The sequence below is a fragment of the Oncorhynchus kisutch genome, linkage group LG12 (genome assembly GCF_002021735.2).
Source record: "Oncorhynchus kisutch isolate 150728-3 linkage group LG12, Okis_V2, whole genome shotgun sequence".
Taxonomy (NCBI): Eukaryota; Metazoa; Chordata; class Actinopteri; order Salmoniformes; family Salmonidae; genus Oncorhynchus; species Oncorhynchus kisutch.
The window spans coordinates 7,075,284-7,099,072 of record NC_034185.2 but is presented as its reverse complement, the minus strand read 5'-3'; the positions used below and the strand labels follow the sequence as shown (position 1 = coordinate 7,099,072).

Here is a 23,789-nt window from a genome sequence, read left to right as displayed (position 1 = left end):
TTACCTCATGGTTAAACCCACTGTTACCTCATGGTTAAACCCACTGTTACCTCATGGTTAAACCCACTGTTACCTCATGGTTAAACCCACTGTTACCTCATGGTTAAACCCACTGTTACCTCATGGTTAAACCCACTGTTATACCCACTGTTACCTCATGGTTAAACCCACTGTTACCTCATGGTTAAACCCACTGTTACCTCATGGTTAAACCCACTGTTACCTCATGGTTAAACCCACTGTCACCTCATGGTTAAACCCACTGTCACCTCATGGTTAAACCCACTGTTACCTCATGGTTAAACCCACTGTTACCTCATGGTTAAACCCACTGTTACCTCATGGTTAAACCCACTGTTACCTCATGGTTAAACCCACTGTTTCCTCATGGTTAAACCCACTGTCACCTCATGGTTAAACCCACTGTTAAACCCACTGTTACCTCATGGTTAAACCCACTGTTACCTCATGGTTAAACCCACTGTTAAACCCACTGTTACCTCATGGTTAAACCCACTGTTACCTCATGGTTAAACCCACTGTTACCTCATGATTAAACCCACTGTTACCTCATGGTTAAACCCACTGTTACCTCATGGTTGAACCCACTGTTAAACCCACTGATACCTCATGGTTAAACCCACTGTTACCTCATGGTTAAACCCACTGTTACCTCATGGTTAAACCCACTGGTATACCCACTGTTACCTCATGGTTAAACCCACTGTTACCTCATGGTTAAACCCACTGTTAAACCCACTGTTACCTCATGGTTAAACCCACTGTTATACCCACTGTTACCTCATGGTTAAACCCACTGTTACCTCATGGTTAAACCCACTGTTACCTCATGGTTAAACCCACTGTTAAACCCACTGTTACCTCATGGTTAAACCCACTGTTACCTCATGGTTAAACCCACTGTTACCTCATGGTTAAACCCACTGTTACCTCATGGTTAAACCCACTGTTATACCCACTGTTACCTCATGGTTAAACCCACTGTTACCTCATGGTTAAACCCACTGTTATACCCACTGTTACCTCATGGTTAAACCCACTGTTACCTCATGGTTAAACCCACTGTTACCTCATGGTTAAACCCACTGTTACCTCATGGTTAAACCCACTGTTACCTCATGGTTAAACCCACTGTTATACCCACTGTTACCTCATGGTTAAACCCACTGTTACCTCATGGTTAAACCCACTGTTACCTCATGGTTAAACCCACTGTCACCTCATGGTTAAACCCACTGTTACCTCATGGTTAAACCCACTGTTAACTCATGGTTAAACCCACTGTTACCTCATGGTTAAACCCACTGTTACCTCATGGTTAAACCCACTGTTACCTCATGGTTAAACCCACTGTTACCTCATGGTTAAACCCACTGTCACCTCATGGTTAAACCCACTGTTATACCCACTGTTACCTCATGGTTAAACCCACTGTTACCTCATGGTTAAACCCACTGTTACCTCATGGTTAAACCCACTGTTACCTCATGGTTAAACCCACTGTTAACCCACTGTTACCTCATGGTTAAACCCACTGTTACCTCATGGTTAAACCCACTGTTACCTCATGGTTAAACCCACTGTTAAACCCACTGTTACCTCATGGTTAAACCCACTGTTACCTCATGGTTAAACCCACTGTCACCTCATGGTTAAACCCACTGTTACCTCATGGTTAAACCCACTGTTATACCCACTGTTACCTCATGGTTAAACCCACTGTTACCTCATGGTTAAACCCACTGTTATACCCACTGTTACCTCATGGTTAAACCCACTGTTACCTCATGGTTAAACCCACTGTTACCTCATGGTTAAACCCACTGTTAAACCCACTGTTACCTCATGGTTAAACCCACTGTTACCTCATGGTTAAACCCACTGTTACCTCATGGTTAAACCCACTGTTAAACCCACTGTTACCTCATGGTTAAACCCACTGTTACCTCATGGTTAAACCCACTGTTACCTCATGGTTAAACCCACTGTTACCTCATGGTTAAACCCACTGTTACCTCATGGTTAAACCCACTGTTATACCCACTGTTACCTCATGGTTAAACCCACTGTTACCTCATGGTTAAACCCACTGTTAATCCCACTGTTACCTCATGGTTAAACCCACTGTTATACCCACTGTTACCTCATGGTTAAACCCACTGTTACCTCATGGTTAAACCCACTGTTATACCCACTGTTACCTCATGGTTAAACCCACTGTTACCTCATGGTTAAACCCACTGTTACCTCATGGTTAAACCCACTGTTACCTCATGGTTAAACCCACTGTTATACCCACTGTTACCTCATGGTTAAACCCACTGTTAAACCCACTGTTACCTCATGGTTAAACCCACTGTTACCTCATGGTTAAACCCACTGTTACCTCATGGTTAAACCCACTGTCACCTCATGGTTAAACCCACTGTTACCTCATGGTTAAACCCACTGTTATACCCACTGTTACCTCATGGTTAAACCCACTGTTACCTCATGGTTAAACCCACTGTTACCTCATGGTTAAACCCACTGTTACCTCATGGTTAAACCCACTGTCACCTCATGGTTAAACCCACTGTCACCTCATGGTTAAACCCACTGTTACCTCATGGTTAAACCCACTGTTACCTCATGGTTAAACCCACTGTTACCTCATGGTTAAACCCACTGTTTCCTCATGGTTAAACCCACTGTCACCTCATGGTTAAACCCACTGTTAAACCCACTGTTACCTCATGGTTAAACCCACTGTTACCTCATGGTTAAACCCACTGTTAAACCCACTGTTACCTCATGGTTAAACCCACTGTTACCTCATGGTTAAACCCACTGTTACCTCATGGTTAAACCCACTGTTACCTCATGGTTAAACCCACTGTTACCTCATGGTTAAACCCACTGTTAAACCCACTGTTACCTCATGGTTAAACCCACTGTTACCTCATGGTTAAACCCACTGTTACCTCATGGTTAAACCCACTGGTATACCCACTGTTACCTCATGGTTAAACCCACTGTTACCTCATGGTTAAACCCACTGTTAAACCCACTGTTACCTCATGGTTAAACCCACTGTTATACCCACTGTTACCTCATGGTTAAACCCACTGTTACCTCATGGTTAAACCCACTGTTACCTCATGGTTAAACCCACTGTTAAACCCACTGTTACCTCATGGTTAAACCCACTGTTACCTCATGGTTAAACCCACTGTCACCTCATGGTTAAACCCACTGTTACCTCATGGTTAAACCCACTGTTATACCCACTGTTACCTCATGGTTAAACCCACTGTTATACCCACTGTTACCTCATGGTTAAACCCACTGTTACCTCATGGTTAAACCCACTGTTACCTCATGGTTAAACCCACTGTTACCTCATGGTTAAACCCACTGTTACCTCATGGTTAAACCCACTGTTATACCCACTGTTACCTCATGGTTAAACCCACTGTTATACCCACTGTTACCTCATGGTTAAACCCACTGTTACCTCATGGTTAAACCCACTGTTACCTCATGGTTAAACCCACTGTCACCTCATGGTTAAACCCACTGTTACCTCATGGTTAAACCCACTGTTACCTCATGGTTAAACCCACTGTTACCTCATGGTTAAACCCACTGTTACCTCATGGTTAAACCCACTGTTACCTCATGGTTAAACCCACTGTTACCTCATGGTTAAACCCACTGTTACCTCATGGTTAAACCCACTGTTACCTCATGGTTAAACCCACTGTTACCTCATGGTTAAACCCACTGTTACCTCATGGTTAAACCCACTGTTACCTCATGGTTAAACCCACTGTTACCTCATGGTTAAACCCACTGTTTCCTCATGGTTAAACCCACTGTTACCTCATGGTTAAACCCACTGTTAAACCCACTGTTACCTCATGGTTAAACCCACTGTTACCTCATGGTTAAACCCACTGTTAAACCCACTGTTACCTCATGGTTAAACCCACTGTTACCTCATGGTTAAACCCACTGTTACCTCATGGTTAAACCCACTGTTACCTCATGGTTAAACCCACTGTTACCTCATGGTTAAACCCACTGTTACCTCATGGTTAAACCCACTGTTAAACCCACTGTTACCTCATGGTTAAACCCACTGTTACCTCATGGTTAAACCCACTGTTACCTCATGGTTAAACCCACTGGTATACCCACTGTTACCTCATGGTTAAACCCACTGTTACCTCATGGTTAAACCCACTGTTAAACCCACTGTTACCTCATGGTTAAACCCACTGTTATACCCACTGTTACCTCATGGTTAAACCCACTGTTACCTCATGGTTAAACCCACTGTTACCTCATGGTTAAACCCACTGTTAAACCACTGTTACCTCATGGTTAAACCCAGGGTTACCTCATGGTTAAACCCACTGTCACCTCATGGTTAAACCCACTGTTACCTCATGGTTAAACCCACTGTTATACCCACTGTTACCTCATGGTTAAACCCACTGTTACCTCATGGTTAAACCCACTGTTATACCCACTGTTACCTCATGGTTAAACCACTGTTACCTCATGGTTAAACCCACTGTTACCTCATGGTTAAACCCACTGTTACCTCATGGTTAAACCCACTGTTACCTCATGGTTAAACCCACTGTTATACCCACTGTTACCTCATGGTTAAACCCACTGTTATACCCACTGTTACCTCATGGTTAAACCCACTGTTACCTCATGGTTAAACCCACTGTTACCTCATGGTTAAACCCACTGTCACCTCATGGTTAAACCCACTGTTACCTCATGGTTAAACCCACTGTTACCTCATGGTTAAACCCACTGTTACCTCATGGTTAAACCCACTGTTACCTCATGGTTAAACCCACTGTTACCTCATGGTTAAACCCACTGTTACCTCATGGTTAAACCCACTGTTACCTCATGGTTAAACCCACTGTTACCTCATGGTTAAACCCACTGTTATACCCACTGTTACCTCATGGTTAAACCCACTGTTACCTCATGGTTAAACCCACTGTTACCTCATGGTTAAACCCACTGTTACCTCATGGTTAAACCCACTGGTATACCCACTGTTACCTCATGGTTAAACCCACTGTTACCTCATGGTTAAACCCACTGTTACCTCATGGTTAAACCCACTGTTACCTCATGGTTAAACCCACTGTTAAACCCACTGTTACCTCATGGTTAAACCCACTGTTACCTCATGGTTAAACCCACTGTCACCTCATGGTTAAACCCACTGTTACCTCATGGTTAAACCCACTGTTATACCCACTGTTACCTCATGGTTAAACCCACTGTTACCTCATGGTTAAACCCACTGTTATACCCACTGTTACCTCATGGTTAAACCCACTGTTACCTCATGGTTAAACCCACTGTTACCTCATGGTTAAACCCACTGTTACCTCATGGTTAAACCCACTGTTACCTCATGGTTAAACCCACTGTTATACCCACTGTTACCTCATGGTTAAACCCACTGTTATACCCACTGTTACCTCATGGTTAAACCCACTGTTACCTCATGGTTAAACCCACTGTTACCTCATGGTTAAACCCACTGTTACCTCATGGTTAAACCCACTGTTACCTCATGGTTAAACCCACTGTTAACCCACTGTTACCTCATGGTTAAACCCACTGTTACCTCATGGTTAAACCCACTGTTACCTCATGGTTAAACCCACTGTTACCTCATGGTTAAACCCACTGTCACCTCATGGTTAAACCCACTGTTACCTCATGGTTAAACCCACTGTTACCTCATGGTTAAACCCACTGTTACCTCATGGTTAAACCCACTGTTACCTCATGGTTAAACCCACTGTTTCCTCATGGTTAAACCCACTGTCACCTCATGGTTAAACCCACTGTTAAACCCACTGTTACCTCATGGTTAAACCCACTGTTACCTCATGGTTAAACCCACTTTTAAACCCACTGTTACCTCATGGTTAAACCCACTGTTAAACCCACTGTTACCTCATGGTTAAACCCACTGTTACCTCATGGTTAAACCCACTGCTACCTCATGGTTAAACCCACTGTTACCTCATGGTTAAACCCACTGTTACCTCATGGTTAAACCCACTGCTACCTCATGGTTAAACCTACTGTTACCTCATGGTTAAACCCACTGTTACCTCATGGTTAAACCCACTGCTACCTCATGGTTGAACCCACTGTTACCTCATGGTTAAACCCACTGTCACCTCATGGTTAAACCCACTGTTAAACCCACTGTTACCTCATGGTTAAACCCACTGTTTCCTCATGGTTAAACCCACTGTCACCTCATGGTTAAACCCACTGTTAAACCCACTGTTACCTCATGGTTAAACCCACTGTTACCTCATGGTTAAACCCACTGTTAAACCCACTGTTACCTCATGGTTAAACCCACTGTTACCTCATGGTTAAACCCACTGTTACCTCATGGTTAAACCCACTGTTACCTCATGGTTAAACCCACTGTTACCTCATGGTTAAACCCACTGTTACCTCATGGTTAAACCCACTGTTAAACCCACTGTTACCTCATGGTTAAACCCACTGTTACCTCATGGTTAAACCCACTGTTACCTCATGGTTAAACCCACTGGTATACCCACTGTTACCTCATGGTTAAACCCACTGTTACCTCATGGTTAAACCCACTGTTAAACCCACTGTTACCTCATGGTTAAACCCACTGTTATACCCACTGTTACCTCATGGTTAAACCCACTGTTACCTCATGGTTAAACCCACTGTTACCTCATGGTTAAACCCACTGTTAAACCCACTGTTACCTCATGGTTAAACCCACTGTTACCTCATGGTTAAACCCACTGTCACCTCATGGTTAAACCCACTGTTACCTCATGGTTAAACCCACTGTTATACCCACTGTTACCTCATGGTTAAACCCACTGTTACCTCATGGTTAAACCCACTGTTATACCCACTGTTACCTCATGGTTAAACCCACTGTTACCTCATGGTTAAACCCACTGTTACCTCATGGTTAAACCCACTGTTACCTCATGGTTAAACCCACTGTTATACCCACTGTTACCTCATGGTTAAACCCACTGTTATACCCACTGTTACCTCATGGTTAAACCCACTGTTACCTCATGGTTAAACCCACTGTTACCTCATGGTTAAACCCACTGTCACCTCATGGTTAAACCCACTGTTACCTCATGGTTAAACCCACTGTTATACCCACTGTTACCTCATGGTTAAACCCACTGTTACCTCATGGTTAAACCCACTGTCACCTCATGGTTAAACCCACTGTTACCTCATGGTTAAACCCACTGTTAAACCCACTGTTACCTCATGGTTAAACCCACTGTCACCTCATGGTTAAACCCACTGTTACCTCATGGTTAAACCCACTGTTACCTCATGGTTAAACCCACTGTTACCTCATGGTTAAACCCACTGTCACCTCATGGTTAAACCCACTGTCACCTCATGGTTAAACCCACTGTTACCTCATGGTTAAACCCACTGTTACCTCATGGTTAAACCCACTGTTACCTCATGGTTAAACCCACTGTTACCTCATGGTTAAACCCACTGTTACCTCATGGTTAAACCCACTGTTTCCTCATGGTTAAACCCACTGTCACCTCATGGTTAAACCCACTGTTAAACCCACTGTTACCTCATGGTTAAACCCACTGTTACCTCATGGTTAAACCCACTTTTAAACCCACTGTTACCTCATGGTTAAACCCACTGTTAAACCCACTGTTACCTCATGGTTAAACCCACTGTTACCTCATGGTTAAACCCACTGCTACCTCATGGTTAAACCCACTGTTACCTCATGGTTAAACCCACTGTTACCTCATGGTTAAACCCACTGTTACCTCATGGTTAAACCCACTGTTACCTCATGGTTAAACCCACTGTTACCTCATGGTTAAACCCACTGTCACCTCATGGTTAAACCCACTGTTAAACCCACTGTTACCTCATGGTTAAACCCACTGTTACCTCATGGTTAAACCCACTGTTAAACCCACTGTTACCTCATGGTTAAACCCACTGTTACCTCATGGTTAAACCCACTGTTACCTCATGGTTAAACCCACTGTTACCTCATGGTTAAACCCACTGTTACCTCATGGTTAAACCCACTGTTACCTCATGGTTGAACCCACTGTTAAACCCACTGTTACCTCATGGTTAAACCCACTGTTACCTCATGGTTAAACCCACTGTTACCTCATGGTTAAACCCACTGGTATACCCACTGTTACCTCATGGTTAAACCCACTGTTACCTCATGGTTAAACCCACTGTTAAACCCACTGTTACCTCATGGTTAAACCCACTGTTATACCCACTGTTACCTCATGGTTAAACCCACTGTGACCTCATGGTTAAACCCACTGTTAAACCCATTGTTACCTCATGGTTGAACCCACTGTTAAACCCACTGATACCTCATGGTTAAACCCACTGTTACCTCATGGTTAAACCCACTGTTACCTCATGGTTAAACCCACTGGTATACCCACTGTTACCTCATGGTTAAACCCACTGTTACCTCATGGTTAAACCCACTGTTAAACCCACTGTTTCCTCATGGTTAAACCCCCTGGTATACCCACTGTTACCTCATGGTTAAACCCACTGTTACCTCATGGTTAAACCCACTGTTAAACCCACTGTTACCTCATGGTTAAACCCACTGTTATACCCACTGTTACCTCATGGTTAAACCCACTGTTACCTCATGGTTAAACCCACTGTTAAACCCACTGTTACCTCATGGTTAAACCCACTGTCACCTCATGGTTAAACCCACTGTTACCTCATGGTTAAACCCACTGTTACCTCATGGTTAAACCCACTGTTACCTCATGGTTAAACCCACTGTCACCTCATGGTTAAACCCACTGTCACCTCATGGTTAAACCCACTGTTACCTCATGGTTAAACCCACTGTTACCTCATGGTTAAACCCACTGTTACCTCATGGTTAAACCCACTGTTACCTCATGGTTAAACCCACTGTTACCTCATGGTTAAACCCACTGTTTCCTCATGGTTAAACCCACTGTCACCTCATGGTTAAACCCACTGTTAAACCCACTGTTACCTCATGGTTAAACCCACTGTTACCTCATGGTTAAACCCACTTTTAAACCCACTGTTACCTCATGGTTAAACCCACTGTTAAACCCACTGTTACCTCATGGTTAAACCCACTGTTACCTCATGGTTAAACCCACTGTTACCTCATGGTTAAACCCACTGTTACCTCATGGTTAAACCCACTGTTACCTCATGGTTAAACCCACTGTTACCTCATGGTTAAACCCACTGTTACCTCATGGTTAAACCCACTGTTACCTCATGGTTAAACCCACTGTCACCTCATGGTTAAACCCACTGTTAAACCCACTGTTACCTCATGGTTAAACCCACTGTTACCTCATGGTTAAACCCACTGTTAAACCCACTGTTACCTCATGGTTAAACCCACTGTTACCTCATGGTTAAACCCACTGTTACCTCATGGTTAAACCCACTGTTACCTCATGGTTAAACCCACTGTTACCTCATGGTTAAACCCACTGTTACCTCATGGTTAAACCCACTGTTAAACCCACTGTTACCTCATGGTTAAACCCACTGTTACCTCATGGTTAAACCCACTGTTACCTCATGGTTAAACCCACTGGTATACCCACTGTTACCTCATGGTTAAACCCACTGTTACCTCATGGTTAAACCCACTGTTAAACCCACTGTTACCTCATGGTTAAACCCACTGTTATACCCACTGTTACCTCATGGTTAAACCCACTGTTACCTCATGGTTAAACCCACTGTTAAACCCACTGTTACCTCATGGTTGAACCCACTGTTAAACCCACTGTTACCTCATGGTTAAACCCACTGTTACCTCATGGTTAAACCCACTGTTACCTCATGGTTAAACCCACTGGTTACCCACTGTTACCTCATGGTTAAACCCACTGTTACCTCATGGTTAAACCCACTGTTAAACCCACTGTTACCTCATGGTTAAACCCACTGTTATACCCACTGTTACCTCATGGTTAAACCCACTGTTACCTCATGGTTAAACCCACTGTTAAACCCACTGTTACCTCATGGTTAAACCCACTGTTACCTCATGGTTAAACCCACTGTTACCTCATGGTTAAACCCACTGTTACCTCATGGTTAAACCCACTGTTATACCCACTGTTACCTCATGGTTAAACCCACTGTTACCTCATGGTTAAACCCACTGTTACCTCATGGTTAAACCCACTGTTATACCCACTGTTACCTCATGGTTAAACCCACTGTTATACCCACTGTTACCTCATGGTTAAACCCACTGTTACCTCATGGTTAAACCCACTGTTACCTCATGGTTAAACCCACTGTCACCTCATGGTTAAACCCACTGTTACCTCATGGTTAAACCCACTGTTATACCCACTGTTACCTCATGGTTAAACCCACTGTTACCTCATGGTTAAACCCACTGTCACCTCATGGTTACACCCACTGTTACCTCATGGTTAAACCCACTGTTAAACCCACTGTTACCTCATGGTTAAACCCACTGTCACCTCATGGTTAAACCCACTGTTACCTCATGGTTAAACCCACTGTTACCTCATGGTTAAACCCACTGTTACCTCATGGTTAAACCCACTGTCACCTCATGGTTAAACCCACTGTCACCTCATGGTTAAACCCACTGTTACCTCATGGTTAAACCCACTGTTACCTCATGGTTAAACCCACTGTTACCTCATGGTTAAACCCACTGTTACCTCATGGTTAAACCCACTGTTTCCTCATGGTTAAACCCACTGTCACCTCATGGTTAAACCCACTGTTAAACCCACTGTTACCTCATGGTTAAACCCACTGTTACCTCATGGTTAAACCCACTTTTAAACCCACTGTTACCTCATGGTTAAACCCACTGTTAAACCCACTGTTACCTCATGGTTAAACCCACTGTTACCTCATGGTTAAACCCACTGCTACCTCATGGTTAAACCCACTGTTACCTCATGGTTAAACCCACTGTTACCTCATGGTTAAACCCACTGCTACCTCATGGTTGAACCTACTGTTACCTCATGGTTAAACCCACTGTTACCTCATGGTTAAACCCACTGCTACCTCATGGTTGAACCCACTGTTACCTCATGGTTAAACCCACTGTCACCTCATGGTTAAACCCACTGTTAAACCCACTGTTACCTCATGGTTAAACCCACTGTTTCCTCATGGTTAAACCCACTGTCACCTCATGGTTAAACCCACTGTTAAACCCACTGTTACCTCATGGTTAAACCCACTGTTACCTCATGGTTAAACCCACTGTTAAACCCACTGTTACCTCATGGTTAAACCCACTGTTACCTCATGGTTAAACCCACTGTTACCTCATGATTAAACCCACTGTTACCTCATGGTTAAACCCACTGTTACCTCATGGTTGAACCCACTGTTAAACCCACTGATACCTCATGGTTAAACCCACTGTTACCTCATGGTTAAACCCACTGTTACCTCATGGTTAAACCCACTGGTATACCCACTGTTACCTCATGGTTAAACCCACTGTTACCTCATGGTTAAACCCACTGTTAAACCCACTGTTACCTCATGGTTAAACCCACTGTTATACCCACTGTTACCTCATGGTTAAACCCACTGTTACCTCATGGTTAAACCCACTGTTACCTCATGGTTAAACCCACTGTTAAACCCACTGTTACCTCATGGTTAAACCCAGGGTTACCTCATGCTTAAACCCACTGTCACCTCATGGTTAAACCCACTGTTACCTCATGGTTAAACCCACTGTTATACCCACTGTTACCTCATGGTTAAACCCACTGTTACCTCATGGTTAAACCCACTGTTATACCCACTGTTACCTCATGGTTAAACCCACTGTTACCTCATGGTTAAACCCACTGTTACCTCATGGTTAAACCCACTGTTACCTCATGGTTAAACCCACTGTTATACCCACTGTTACCTCATGGTTAAACCCACTGTTATACCCACTGTTACCTCATGGTTAAACCCACTGTTACCTCATGGTTAAACCCACTGTTACCTCATGGTTAAACCCACTGTCACCTCATGGTTAAACCCACTGTTACCTCATGGTTAAACCCACTGTTATACCCACTGTTACCTCATGGTTAAACCCACTGTTACCTCATGGTTAAACCCACTGTCACCTCATGGTTACACCCACTGTTACCTCATGGTTAAACCCACTGTTAAACCCACTGTTACCTCATGGTTAAACCCACTGTCACCTCATGGTTAAACCCACTGTTACCTCATGGTTAAACCCACTGTTACCTCATGGTTAAACCCACTGTTACCTCATGGTTAAACCCACTGTCACCTCATGGTTAAACCCACTGTCACCTCATGGTTAAACCCACTGTTACCTCATGGTTAAACCCACTGTTACCTCATGGTTAAACCCACTGTTACCTCATGGTTAAACCCACTGTTACCTCATGGTTAAACCCACTGTTACCTCATGGTTAAACCCACTGTTTCCTCATGGTTAAACCCACTGTCACCTCATGGTTAAACCCACTGTTAAACCCACTGTTACCTCATGGTTAAACCCACTGTTACCTCATGGTTAAACCCACTTTTAAACCCACTGTTACCTCATGGTTAAACCCACTGTTAAACCCACTGTTACCTCATGGTTAAACCCACTGTTACCTCATGGTTAAACCCACTGCTACCCCATGGTTAAACCCACTGTTACCTCATGGTTAAACCCACTGTTACCTCATGGTTAAACCCACTGCTACCTCATGGTTGAACCTACTGTTACCTCATGGTTAAACCCACTGTTACCTCATGGTTAAACCCACTGCTACCTCATGGTTGAACCCACTGTTACCTCATGGTTAAACCCACTGTCACCTCATGGTTAAACCCACTGTTAAACCCACTGTTACCTCATGGTTAAACCCACTGTCACCTCATGGTTAAACCCACTCTTACCTCATGGTTGAACCCACTGTTACCTCTTGGTTAAACCCACTGTTAAACCCACTGTTACCTCATGGTTAAACCCACTGTTAAACCCACTGTTACCTCATGGTTAAACCCACTGTTACCTCATGGTAAAACCCACTGTTAAACCCACTGTTACCTCATGGTTAAACCCACTGTTACCTCATGGTTAAACCCACTGTTAAACCCACTGTTACCTCATGGTTAAACCCACTGTTAAACCCACTGTTACCTCATGGTTAAACCCACTGTTACCTCATGGTTAAACCCACTGCTACCTCATGGTTAAACCCACTGTTACCTCATGGTTAAACCCACTGCTACCTCATGGTTAAACCCACTGTTAAACCCACTGTTAAACCCACTGTCACCTCATGGTTAAACCCACTGTTACCTCATGGTTGAACCCACTGTTACCTCATGGTTAAACCCACTGTTAAACCCACTGTTACTTCATGGTTAAACCCACTGTTACCTCATGGTTAAACCCACTGTTACCTCATGGTTAAACCCACTGTTACCTCATGGTTGAACCCACTGTTACCTCATGGTTAAACCCACTGTTACCTCATGGTTAAACCCACTGTTATACCCACTGTTACCTCATGGTTAAACCCACTGTTACCTCATGGTTAAACCCACTGTTACCTCATGGTTAAACCCACTGTTAAACCCACTGTTACCTCATGGTTAAACCCACTGTTATACCCACTGTTACCTCATGGTTAAACCCACTGTTACCTCATGGTTAAACCCACGGTTACCTCATGGTTAAACCCACGGTTACCTCATGGTTAAACCCACTGTTAAACCCACTGTTACCTCATGGTTAAACCCACTGTTACCTCATGGTTAAACCCACTGTTACCTCATGGTTAAACCCACTGTTACCTCATGGTTAAACCCACTGTTACCTCATGGTTAAACCCATTGTCACCTCATGGTTAAACCCACTGTTACCTCATGGTTAAACCCACTGTTACCTCATGGTTAAACCCACTGTTACCTCATGGTTAAACCCACTGTTACCTCATGGTTAAACCCACTGTTAAACCCACTGTTACCTCATGGTTAAACCCACTGTTACCTCATGGTTAAACCCACTGTTACCTCATGGTTAAACCCACTGTTACCTAATGGTTAAACCCACTGTTATACCCACTGTTACCTCATGGTTAAACCCACTGTTACCTCATGGTTAAACCCACTGTTACCTCATGGTTAAACCCACTGTTACCTCATGGTTAAACCCACTGTTAAACCCACTGTTACCTCATGGTTAAACCCACTGTTACCTCATGGTTAAACCCACTGTTACCTCATGGTTAAACCCACTGTTATACCCACTGTTACCTCATGGTTAAACCCACTGTTACCTCATGGTTAATCCCATTGTTACCTCATGGTTAATCCCACTGTTACCTCATGGTTAAACCCACTGCTATAACCACTGTTACCTCATGGTTAAACCCACTGTTACCTCATGGTTAAACCCACTGTTACCTCATGGTTAAACCCACTGTTATACCCACTGTTACCTCATGGTTAAACCCACTGTTACCTCATGGTTAATCCCACTGTTACCTCATGGTTAATCACACTGTTACCTCATGGTTAAACCCACTGTTATAACCACTGTTACCTCATGGTTAAACCCACTGTTACCTCATGGTTAAACCCACTGTTACCTCATGGTTAAACCCACTGTTATACCCACTGTTACCACATGGTTAAACCCACTGTTACCTCATGGTTAATCCCACTGTTACCTCATGGTTAATCCCACTGTTACCTCATGGTTAAACCCACTGTTAAACCCACTGTTACCTCATGGTTAAACCCACTGTTACCTCATGGTTAAACCCACTGTTACCTCATGGTTAAACCCACTGTCACCTCATGGTTAAACCCACTGTTACCTCATGGTTAAACCCACTGTTACCTCATGGTTAAACCCACTGTTACCTCATGGTTAAACCCACTGTTATACCCACTGTTACCTCATGGTTAAACCCACTGTTACCTCATGGTTAAACCCACTGTCACCTCATGGTTAAACCCACTGTTCCCTCATGGTTAAACCCATTGTCACCTCATGGTTAAACCCACTGTTACCTCATGGTTAAACCCACTGTCACCTCATGGTTAAACCCACTGTTACCTCATGGTTAAACCCACTGTTACCTCATGGTTAAACCCACTGTTACCTCATGGTTAAACCCACTGTTACCTCATGGTTAAACCCACTGTTAAACCCACTGTTACCTCATGGTTAAACCCACTGTTATACCCACGGTTACCTCATGGTTAAACCCACTGTTACCTCATGGTTAAACCCACTGTTAAACCCACTGTTACCTCATGGTTAAACCCACTGTTACCTCATGGTTAAACCCACTGTTACCTCATGGTTAAACCCACTGTTACCTAATGGTTAAACCCACTGTTATACCCACTGTTACCTCATGGTTAAACCCACTATTACCTCATGGTTAAACCCACTGTTACCTCATGGTTAAACCCACTGTTACCTGCATGGTTAAACCCACTGTTAAACCCACTGTTACCTCATGGTTAAACCCACTGTTACCTCATGGGTTAAACCCACTGTTACCTCATGGTTAAACCCACTGTTATACCCACTGTTACCTCATGGTTAAACCCACTGTTACCTCATGGTTAATCCCACTGTACCCTCATGGTTAATCACACCTGTTACCCTCATGGTTAAACCCACTGTTATAACCACTGTTACCTCATGGTTAAACCACTGTTACCTCATGGTTAAACCCACTGTTACCCTCATGGTTAAACCCACTGTTATACCCACTGTTACCACATGGTTAAACCCACTGTTACCTCATGGTTAATCCCACTGTATACCCACTGTTACCTCATGGTTAATCCACTGTTACCTCATGGTTAAACCCACTGTTAAACCCACTGTTACCTCATGGTTAAACCCACTGTTACCTCATGGTTAAACCCACTGTTACCTCATGGTTAAACCCACTGTCACCTCATGGTTAAACCCACTGTTACCTCATGGTTAAACCCACTGTTATACCCACTGTTACCTCATGGTTAAACCACTGTTACCTCATGGTTAAACCCACTGTCACCTCATGGTTAAACCCACTGTTACCGTCATGGTTAACCCATTGTCACCTCATGGTTAAACCCACTGTTACCTCATGGTTAAACCCACTGTTACCTCATGGTTAAACCCACTGTTACCTCATGGTTAAACCCACTGTTACCTCATGGTTAAACCCACTGTTACCTCATGGTTAAGCCCACTGTTATACCCACTGTTACCTCATGGTTAAACCCACTGTTACCTCATGGTTAAACCCACTGTTAAACCCACTGTTTACCTCATGGTTAAACCCACTGTTATACCCACGGTTACCTCATGGTTAAACCCACTGTTACCTCATGGTTAAACCCACTGTCACCTCATGGTTAAACCACTGTTACCTCATGGTTAAACCCACTGTATACCCACTGTTACCTCATGGTTAAACCCACTGTTACCTCATGGTTAAACCCACTGTCACCTCATGGTTAAACCCACTGTTAAACCCACTGTTACCTCATGGTTAAACCCACTGTTACCTCATGGTTAAACCCACTGTTACCCTCATGGTTAAACCCACTGTTACCTCATGGTTAAACCCACTGTCACCTCATGGTTAAACCCACTGTTAAACCCACTGTTACCTCATGGTTAAAACCCACTGTTACCTCATGGTTAAACCCACTGTTACCTCATGGTTAAACCCACTGTCACCTCATGGTTAAACCACTGTTAAACCCACTGTTACCTCATGGTTAAACCCCACTGTTACCCTCATGGTTAAACCCACTGTTACCTCATGGTTAACCCACTGTCACCTCATGGTTAAACCCACTGTTACCCTCATGGTAAACCCACTGTTAAACCCACTGTTACCTCATGGTTAAACCCACTGTTACCTCATGGTTAAACCCACTGTTACCTCATGGTTAAACCCACTGTCCCCTCATGGTTAAACCCACTGTTAAACCCACTGTTACCTCATGGTTAAACCCACTGTTACCTCATGGTTAAACCCACTGTTACCTCATGGTTAAACCCACTGTACCTCATGGTTAAACCCACTGTCACTTCATGGTTAAACCCACTGTTAAACCCACTGTTACCTCATGGTTAAACCCACTGTTACCTCATGGTTAAACCCACTGTTACCTCATGGTAAACCCACTGTTATACCCACTGTTACCTCATGGTTAAACCCACTGTTACCTCATGGTTAAACCCACTGTTACCTCATGGTTAAACCCACTGTTAAACCCAATGTTACCTCATGGTTAAACCCACTGTTATACCACTGTTACCTCATGTTTAAACCCACTGTTACCTCATGGTTAAACCCACTGTTACCTCATGGTTAAACCCACTGTTACCTCATGGTTAAACCCACTGTTACCACATGGTTAAACCCACTGTCACCTCATGGTTAAACCCACTGTTACCTCATGGTTAAACCCACTGTTAAACCCACTGTTACCTCATGGTTAAACCACTGTTACCCTCATGGTTAAACCCACTGTTACCTCATGGTTAAACCCACTGTCACCTCATTGTTAAACCCACTGTTAAACCCACTGTTACCTCATGGTTAAACCCACTGTTACCTCATGGTTAAAACCCACTGTTACCCTCATGGTTAAACCCACTGTCACCTCATGGTTAAACCCACTGTTACCTCATGGTTAAACCCACTGTTAAACCCACTGTTACCTCATGGTTAAACCCACTGTTACCCTCATGGTTAAACCCACTGTTACCTCATGGTTAAACCCACTGTCCCCTCATGGTTAAACCCACTGTTAAACCCACTGTTACCTCATGGTTAAACCCACTGTTACCTCATGGTTAAACCCACTGTTACCTCATGGTTAAACCCACTGTTACCTCATGGTTAAACCCACTGTCACCTCATGGTTAAACCCACTGTTAAACCCACTGTTACCTCATGGTTAAACCCACTGTTACCTCATGGTTAAACCCACTGTTACCTCATGGTTAAACCCACTGTTATACCCACTGTTACCTCATGGTTAAACCCACTGTTACCTCATGGTTAAACCCACTGTTACCTCATGGTTAACCCACTGTTAAACCCAATGTTACCTCATGGTTAAACCCACTGTTATACCCACTGTTACCTCATGTTTAAACCCACTGTTACCTCATGGTTAAACCCACTGTTACCTCATGGTTAACCCACTGTTACCTCATGGTTAAACCCACTGTTACCACATGGTTAAACCCACTGTCACCTCATGGTTAAACCCACTGTTACCTCATGGTTAAACCCACTGTTAAACCCACTGTTACCTCATGGTTAAACCCACTGTTACCTCATGGTTAAACCCACTGTTACCTCATGGTTAAACCCACTGTTAAACCCACTGTTACCTCATGGTTAAACCCACTGTTACCTCATGGTTAAACCCACTGTTACCTCATGGTTAAACCCACTGTTACCTCATGGTTAAACCCACTGTCACCTCATGGTTAAACCCACTGTTAAACCCACTGTTACCTCATGGTTAAACCCACTGTTACCTCATGTTACCTCATGGTTAAACCCACTGTTACCTCATGGTTAAACCCACTGTTACCTCATGGTTAAACCCACTGTTACCTCATGGTTAAACCCACTGTTACCTCATGGTTAAACCCACGGTTACCTCATGGTTAACAATTCCTCTTTAATTGTACCAAAGAGTGTATTTATCTGACAGGCTTTAGTGGGCCTCATTTTGTAACCATTCTGTTCATTTCATTATCAGTGTGCGTATTTCTGAAAATAATACGTTCATGTAAAAATATAGAGATTTATAAACTTGTTGCACGCCACACATACCCACATACCCATTATCAATCAGACCCGTGGTAAAACTGTGTAAAACTGTGCGTGAACGAGCATCATAACTCTGCCTTGAAAACACCCTCCATTCATCTTTTATGGTCACAATAGCGTCGTATAATTTGGTACTATTGGAATTAAGCCACGGTAGTTTCTAAAAAAGAAAGCGCAATGACAATCGAATGTTTGCAAAATATTTGAATCTTTTTGCAGTAATTTATGCTGTAAAAGACAGTTTCTGAAAGAGAAAACTAAGGCAAAAAAAAACAAAGTAATGCAAATTCAACCATCAGCAGAACGTTGGAATTCAACAATGTTTTGCATCAACTTTCCCCCCTGACCTATACGCTGAACAGCTCGCGTATTCTGAAACATTGTCTGGGCTACTGACCAATAACAAAATATAAACAAACGTATTAATGTCAAAGATCAATTGTCTGTTCAACCTGTTAAATGTGCATTATAAACTGCCTATGGGATCACATACAGCAATAAATCTATTGAGTAGGTTTACAAAAGACGGTTTGGTTGTTTAGCGACAAAATCAATGCATGCACAACTATGGGGCAAAATAGACTAGGTTGGCTTAGATTGTTGATAACATGTAAACTGTATTCAGTCTCCAATGTTTATATAAAAAAAACAGAAACATAAGCTCAAATACATAGTTACAGTTGTTGGTTAGCTACCTAGATATCACATTTTAGCCATATTAGCAATGATGTCACATCAGCCTTCCTTCCTTCCTTCCTTCCTTCCTTCCTTCCTTCCTTCCTTCCTTCCTTCCTTCCTTCCTTCCTTCCTTCCTTCCTTCCTTCCTTCCTTCCTTCCTGCCTTCCTGCCTGCCTGCCTGCCTGCCTGCCTGCCTGCCTGCCTGCCTGCCTGCCTGCCTTCCTTCCTTCCTGCCTGCCTGCCTGCCTGCCTGCCTTCCTTCCTTCCTTCCTTCCTGCCTTCCTGCCTTCCTGCCTTCCTTCCTTCCTTCCTTCCTGCCTGCCTGCCTGCCTGCCTGCCTGCCTGCCTGCCTTCCTTCCTGCCCAACTGCCTCCCTCCCTCCCTCCCTCCCTCCGTTGTTTCTCTCTCTCTCTCATTCCTTCCCTGCCTCCCTTCCTCCCGCTCAACCTCCCCCGCTTTCCTTCCTTCCTTCCTCTGTCGTTTCTCTCTCTCTCTCATTCCTTCCCTGCCTCCCTTCCTCCCGCTCAACCTTTCCTTTATGTCTTCCTTTCTTATCTCTTCCCTTCCACCAGACCAGCAAGGCGGTGACGAAGGGTGACTTCCCGCTGGCGAGCATCGCATCCCGAAGGGCTTTGTTCCTGGCGGCCCTCTCCATCACCATCGGGACAGGCGTCTATGTGGGGGTGGTGGTGGCCCTCATCGCCTACCTCTCCAAGCCAGGTCACATATAGCAGCGCCAGGGGGAACCGGTAATGGACACTGCTACTGCCAGGGAAAGGTGAAGGGGGCATCATTATTTTTTCTTCCACCATCCCTCTATCTGTCCAGCCTTCTCTCAGACTACCAGGTGAACAACAGGAGAGAAGTGAGGAACCACCCCTTCTCAGTGGACACTGCTACTACCAGGGAATGGTTTGAACTGCCCTCCTCCCGTAACATAACAGCACTGCTGACATGGAATCCGTTCCTCTCTCTTTCCCCCTCATCCCTTCATCTCTCTATCCTCCTCCCTTCAGCCTCCCTACAGGCAGCAAAGATTAGATGAAGGAACAAAGAGGAGCTAGGCATGAAGGGGAGAGGAGGAGGAGGAGGAGAAGAGCAGGGGAAACTAGGACAGAGAGAACACAGACACTGTTTTCTCTGGGAAAAGTTATCTGAAGTGAGGTAAAGAGGAACACAGTTTGAGATGTGATGTCCTGTTCCGTTCCGTCCCCCCTGTCCCCCCCCCGTCCCCTCTGTAGGGTGTTTAAACTTAGCTTTGTTACTTCAACATTCTACAGACCATTATAGAAAACGAGATGGGTGGGTGAGGCATCAGACAGCAAAAAAAACATGGTTTGCAATTACTGAGACTTTAGCAGACGGAGGAACTTCAAGGGACCGCAGTGTCTGGAGGTCTCACTGAGAGGACTATAAAAAGGTCCTTGAATTCTCTATCTGTATGCCATCTGAACCAGGATTGAACATTTTGACTATCTGGATCCCCTGCTACTAACTGACTATCTCTGTTAATTTACCATCAAATGCTTCTTCAATGGGCCTGGTTCTAAGGCCTACTGCTGGGTGGTTCTCTGTCAACATGGAGAGAGAAAGAGACAGAGAGAGAGACAGAGAGAGACAGAGACAGAGACAGACAGAGAGAGAGAGAGAGAGAGAGAGAGAGAGAGACAGACAGACAGAGAAACAGACAGAGAGAGAGACAGAGAGAGAGACAGAGACAGAGAGAGAGAGAGAGAGAGAGAGAGAGAGAGAGAGAGAGAGAGAAAGAGACAGAGAGAGAGAGAGACAGAGACAGAGACAGAGACAGAGACAGAGACAGACAGAGAGAGAGAGAGAGAGAGAGAGAGAGAGACAGAGAGACAGAGAGAGAGAGAGAGACAGACAGAGAGAGAGACAGAGAGACATAGTGATGGTGGTGTCATGTAACAGACCCCTAATGCTTTCTGCATTTCAGAACATGAACGTTTCTGTCTGGCCAATGGCGCGTTTTCATCTTCAATAAGGAGACTATTGGGGCTATTGTCAACAAACTCAGAAGTGTTTAATTGCAGTTTGTCTTTTCATTGAAGAAAAAAGGATAATGACAACAAGGAAAAAGCAGCATCCAAACATTGACAGATCTCATCAAAGACGGATTTGTTTTGTGTATTTCTTAGCTGAACCAGCTGCGATGGCATGAATTAAATTATATGAATGAAAGTGGCACAAAAAACAAACTTCCTGCTCTCTGCAGGTGAACTGGGGGGTTACTAGGGAGAGATAACTATTGTGCATAGTTCTGAAGTTAAGTTTTCCTCCTTAAAGCTACATCAATATCACTACGCCAGTTCAATGAGGACAGGATAAATCATCCTCTAGTACTAATGTCTACTAATCTATCATCTGCATCATAAACTCAACTCTCTGGTCTCTGGGACCAGTGTAAACTCAACTCTCTGGTCTCTGGGACCAGTGTAAACTCAACTCTCTGGTCTCTGGGACCAGTGTAAACTCAACTCTCTGGTCTCTGGGACCAGTGTAAACTCAACTCTCTGGTCTCTGGGACCAGTGTAAACTCAACTCTCTGGTCTCTGGGACCAGTGTAAACTCAACTCTCTGGTCTCTGGGACCAGTGTAAACTCAACTCTCTGGTCTCTGGGACCAGTGTAAACTCAACTCTCTGGTCTCTGGGACCAGTGTAAACTCAACTCTCTGGTCTCTGGGACCAGTGTAAACTCAACTCTCTGGTCTCTGGGACCAGTGTAAACTCAACTCTCTGGTCTCTTGGACCAGTGTAAACTCAACTCTCTGCTCTGGGACCAGTGTAAACTCAACTCTCTGGTCTCTGAGGTCTAACTCAGTGTTGTGATACAGTAAAGTACAGGTATTCAATAAATGCCTTTCCAGGACCCAGGCAGAGTGCGAACAGTGAAGCATTGAATCTCAGCACTGTAAAAAATTACAGCCTCCTCCCTCCCATATGCCATAGGAGATATTAAAAGGAAAATGAAAACTATTTCAGCATCACTAATAAAGACTGAACCGTGTGGATTTGGCTCCTGAGGGAAAAAGGCTGGGAAGTGTTTTGCTATAATGGCTCCTATTAGAGCTCAGCAGCAGTAGCCAGAAGGCTATACGCTTGGAAAGTGAAGACGCTTGGAAAAGTGGAGACATCATAGAAAAAGTCAACATTGTGGAGACAGCTTGACGTTTCGAGAGACACAGATTTGAGCTGGCTAATTAACGGTAAATACTGTAAGTGAATCGTTTCCCCTCTCAGTTAGTCAAACTAAAATTGTTTACTGTTAGTTAGCAATCACTATTTTGCTAGCTACGGTAGTGCTGCAATGTCAACAATAACCTGTTGTCTCCAGTTGTATTTACATTTCTACATTGTGACCCGCAGACATGCAAATCTACATCTGTCTGCAGTCGGCAGATAGGTTGTTTGAACGGTCTTTTCCAACTGCTATGGGCATTGTCTCGCCAACAGGCTAATTACGTCTGACCATTATCAATAGACACACAGAGGGACTTCTTCTTCATTAGACTAGACACTGAGGCCATGCACGCTCGCACACACACACACACACACACACATCCTCTGGGTGGCAGTCCCAGATAACAGCCCACCATGTTTTAATTGATTTCCTAGAAACTTTTGTTGTTCTGGGCCGTTAACACTCGCCTCATTCACTACCTAATGAACTGAACTCACTATTTACACCTAGTTGCTCCTACAATTACATGACCTTCGACCTTTCAACCTCCCCCACCCCTTTTACAGTGCGTTCCCATGGCAACTGTTAGGCCCCAACTGTTGCAGTGCCATTGATATTTACTGCAGTGTGGCTAAAATCAGGGTCACACAGAGTGTTTCTTGGTTGTCTTAAACAAATCTACTTTGAAACTAAAGTAAAACACCTCACACACATGGTTATGGTCTTAAAAAAAGACGACACCTGAACCATGTCAGATATATAGAATTGAAATGTATTACATTTTGAGTTTGCATCTCAATAATACACTTTATACAATACACATCCCAGAAGACAGAAATTTTGCAAAAACTGTTCGATGTGGAAACACTGTATTTTCGTCGAGGTTTCTTTAAATAATGTTAATTATTTACTCATTTATGATAAA

At 44.0% G+C, this 23,789-nt stretch overlaps 1 protein-coding gene across 1 annotated transcript in view; it reads left to right on the top strand.

Moving 5' to 3' along the window:
* The window catches only part of LOC109881311 (synapse differentiation-inducing gene protein 1-like), a 153,897-nt gene extending 132,559 nt beyond the window's left edge, over positions 1 to 21,338 (top strand). Inside the window, exon 4 of the mRNA XM_020473469.2 lies at positions 20,237 to 21,338. Within this exon, the coding sequence (XP_020329058.1) occupies positions 20,237 to 20,395 (159 nt within the window). The 3' untranslated portion in view covers positions 20,396 to 21,338. The remainder of the gene's footprint in view (positions 1 to 20,236) is intronic.
* The last annotated feature ends 2,451 nt before the right edge of the window (positions 21,339 to 23,789 follow it).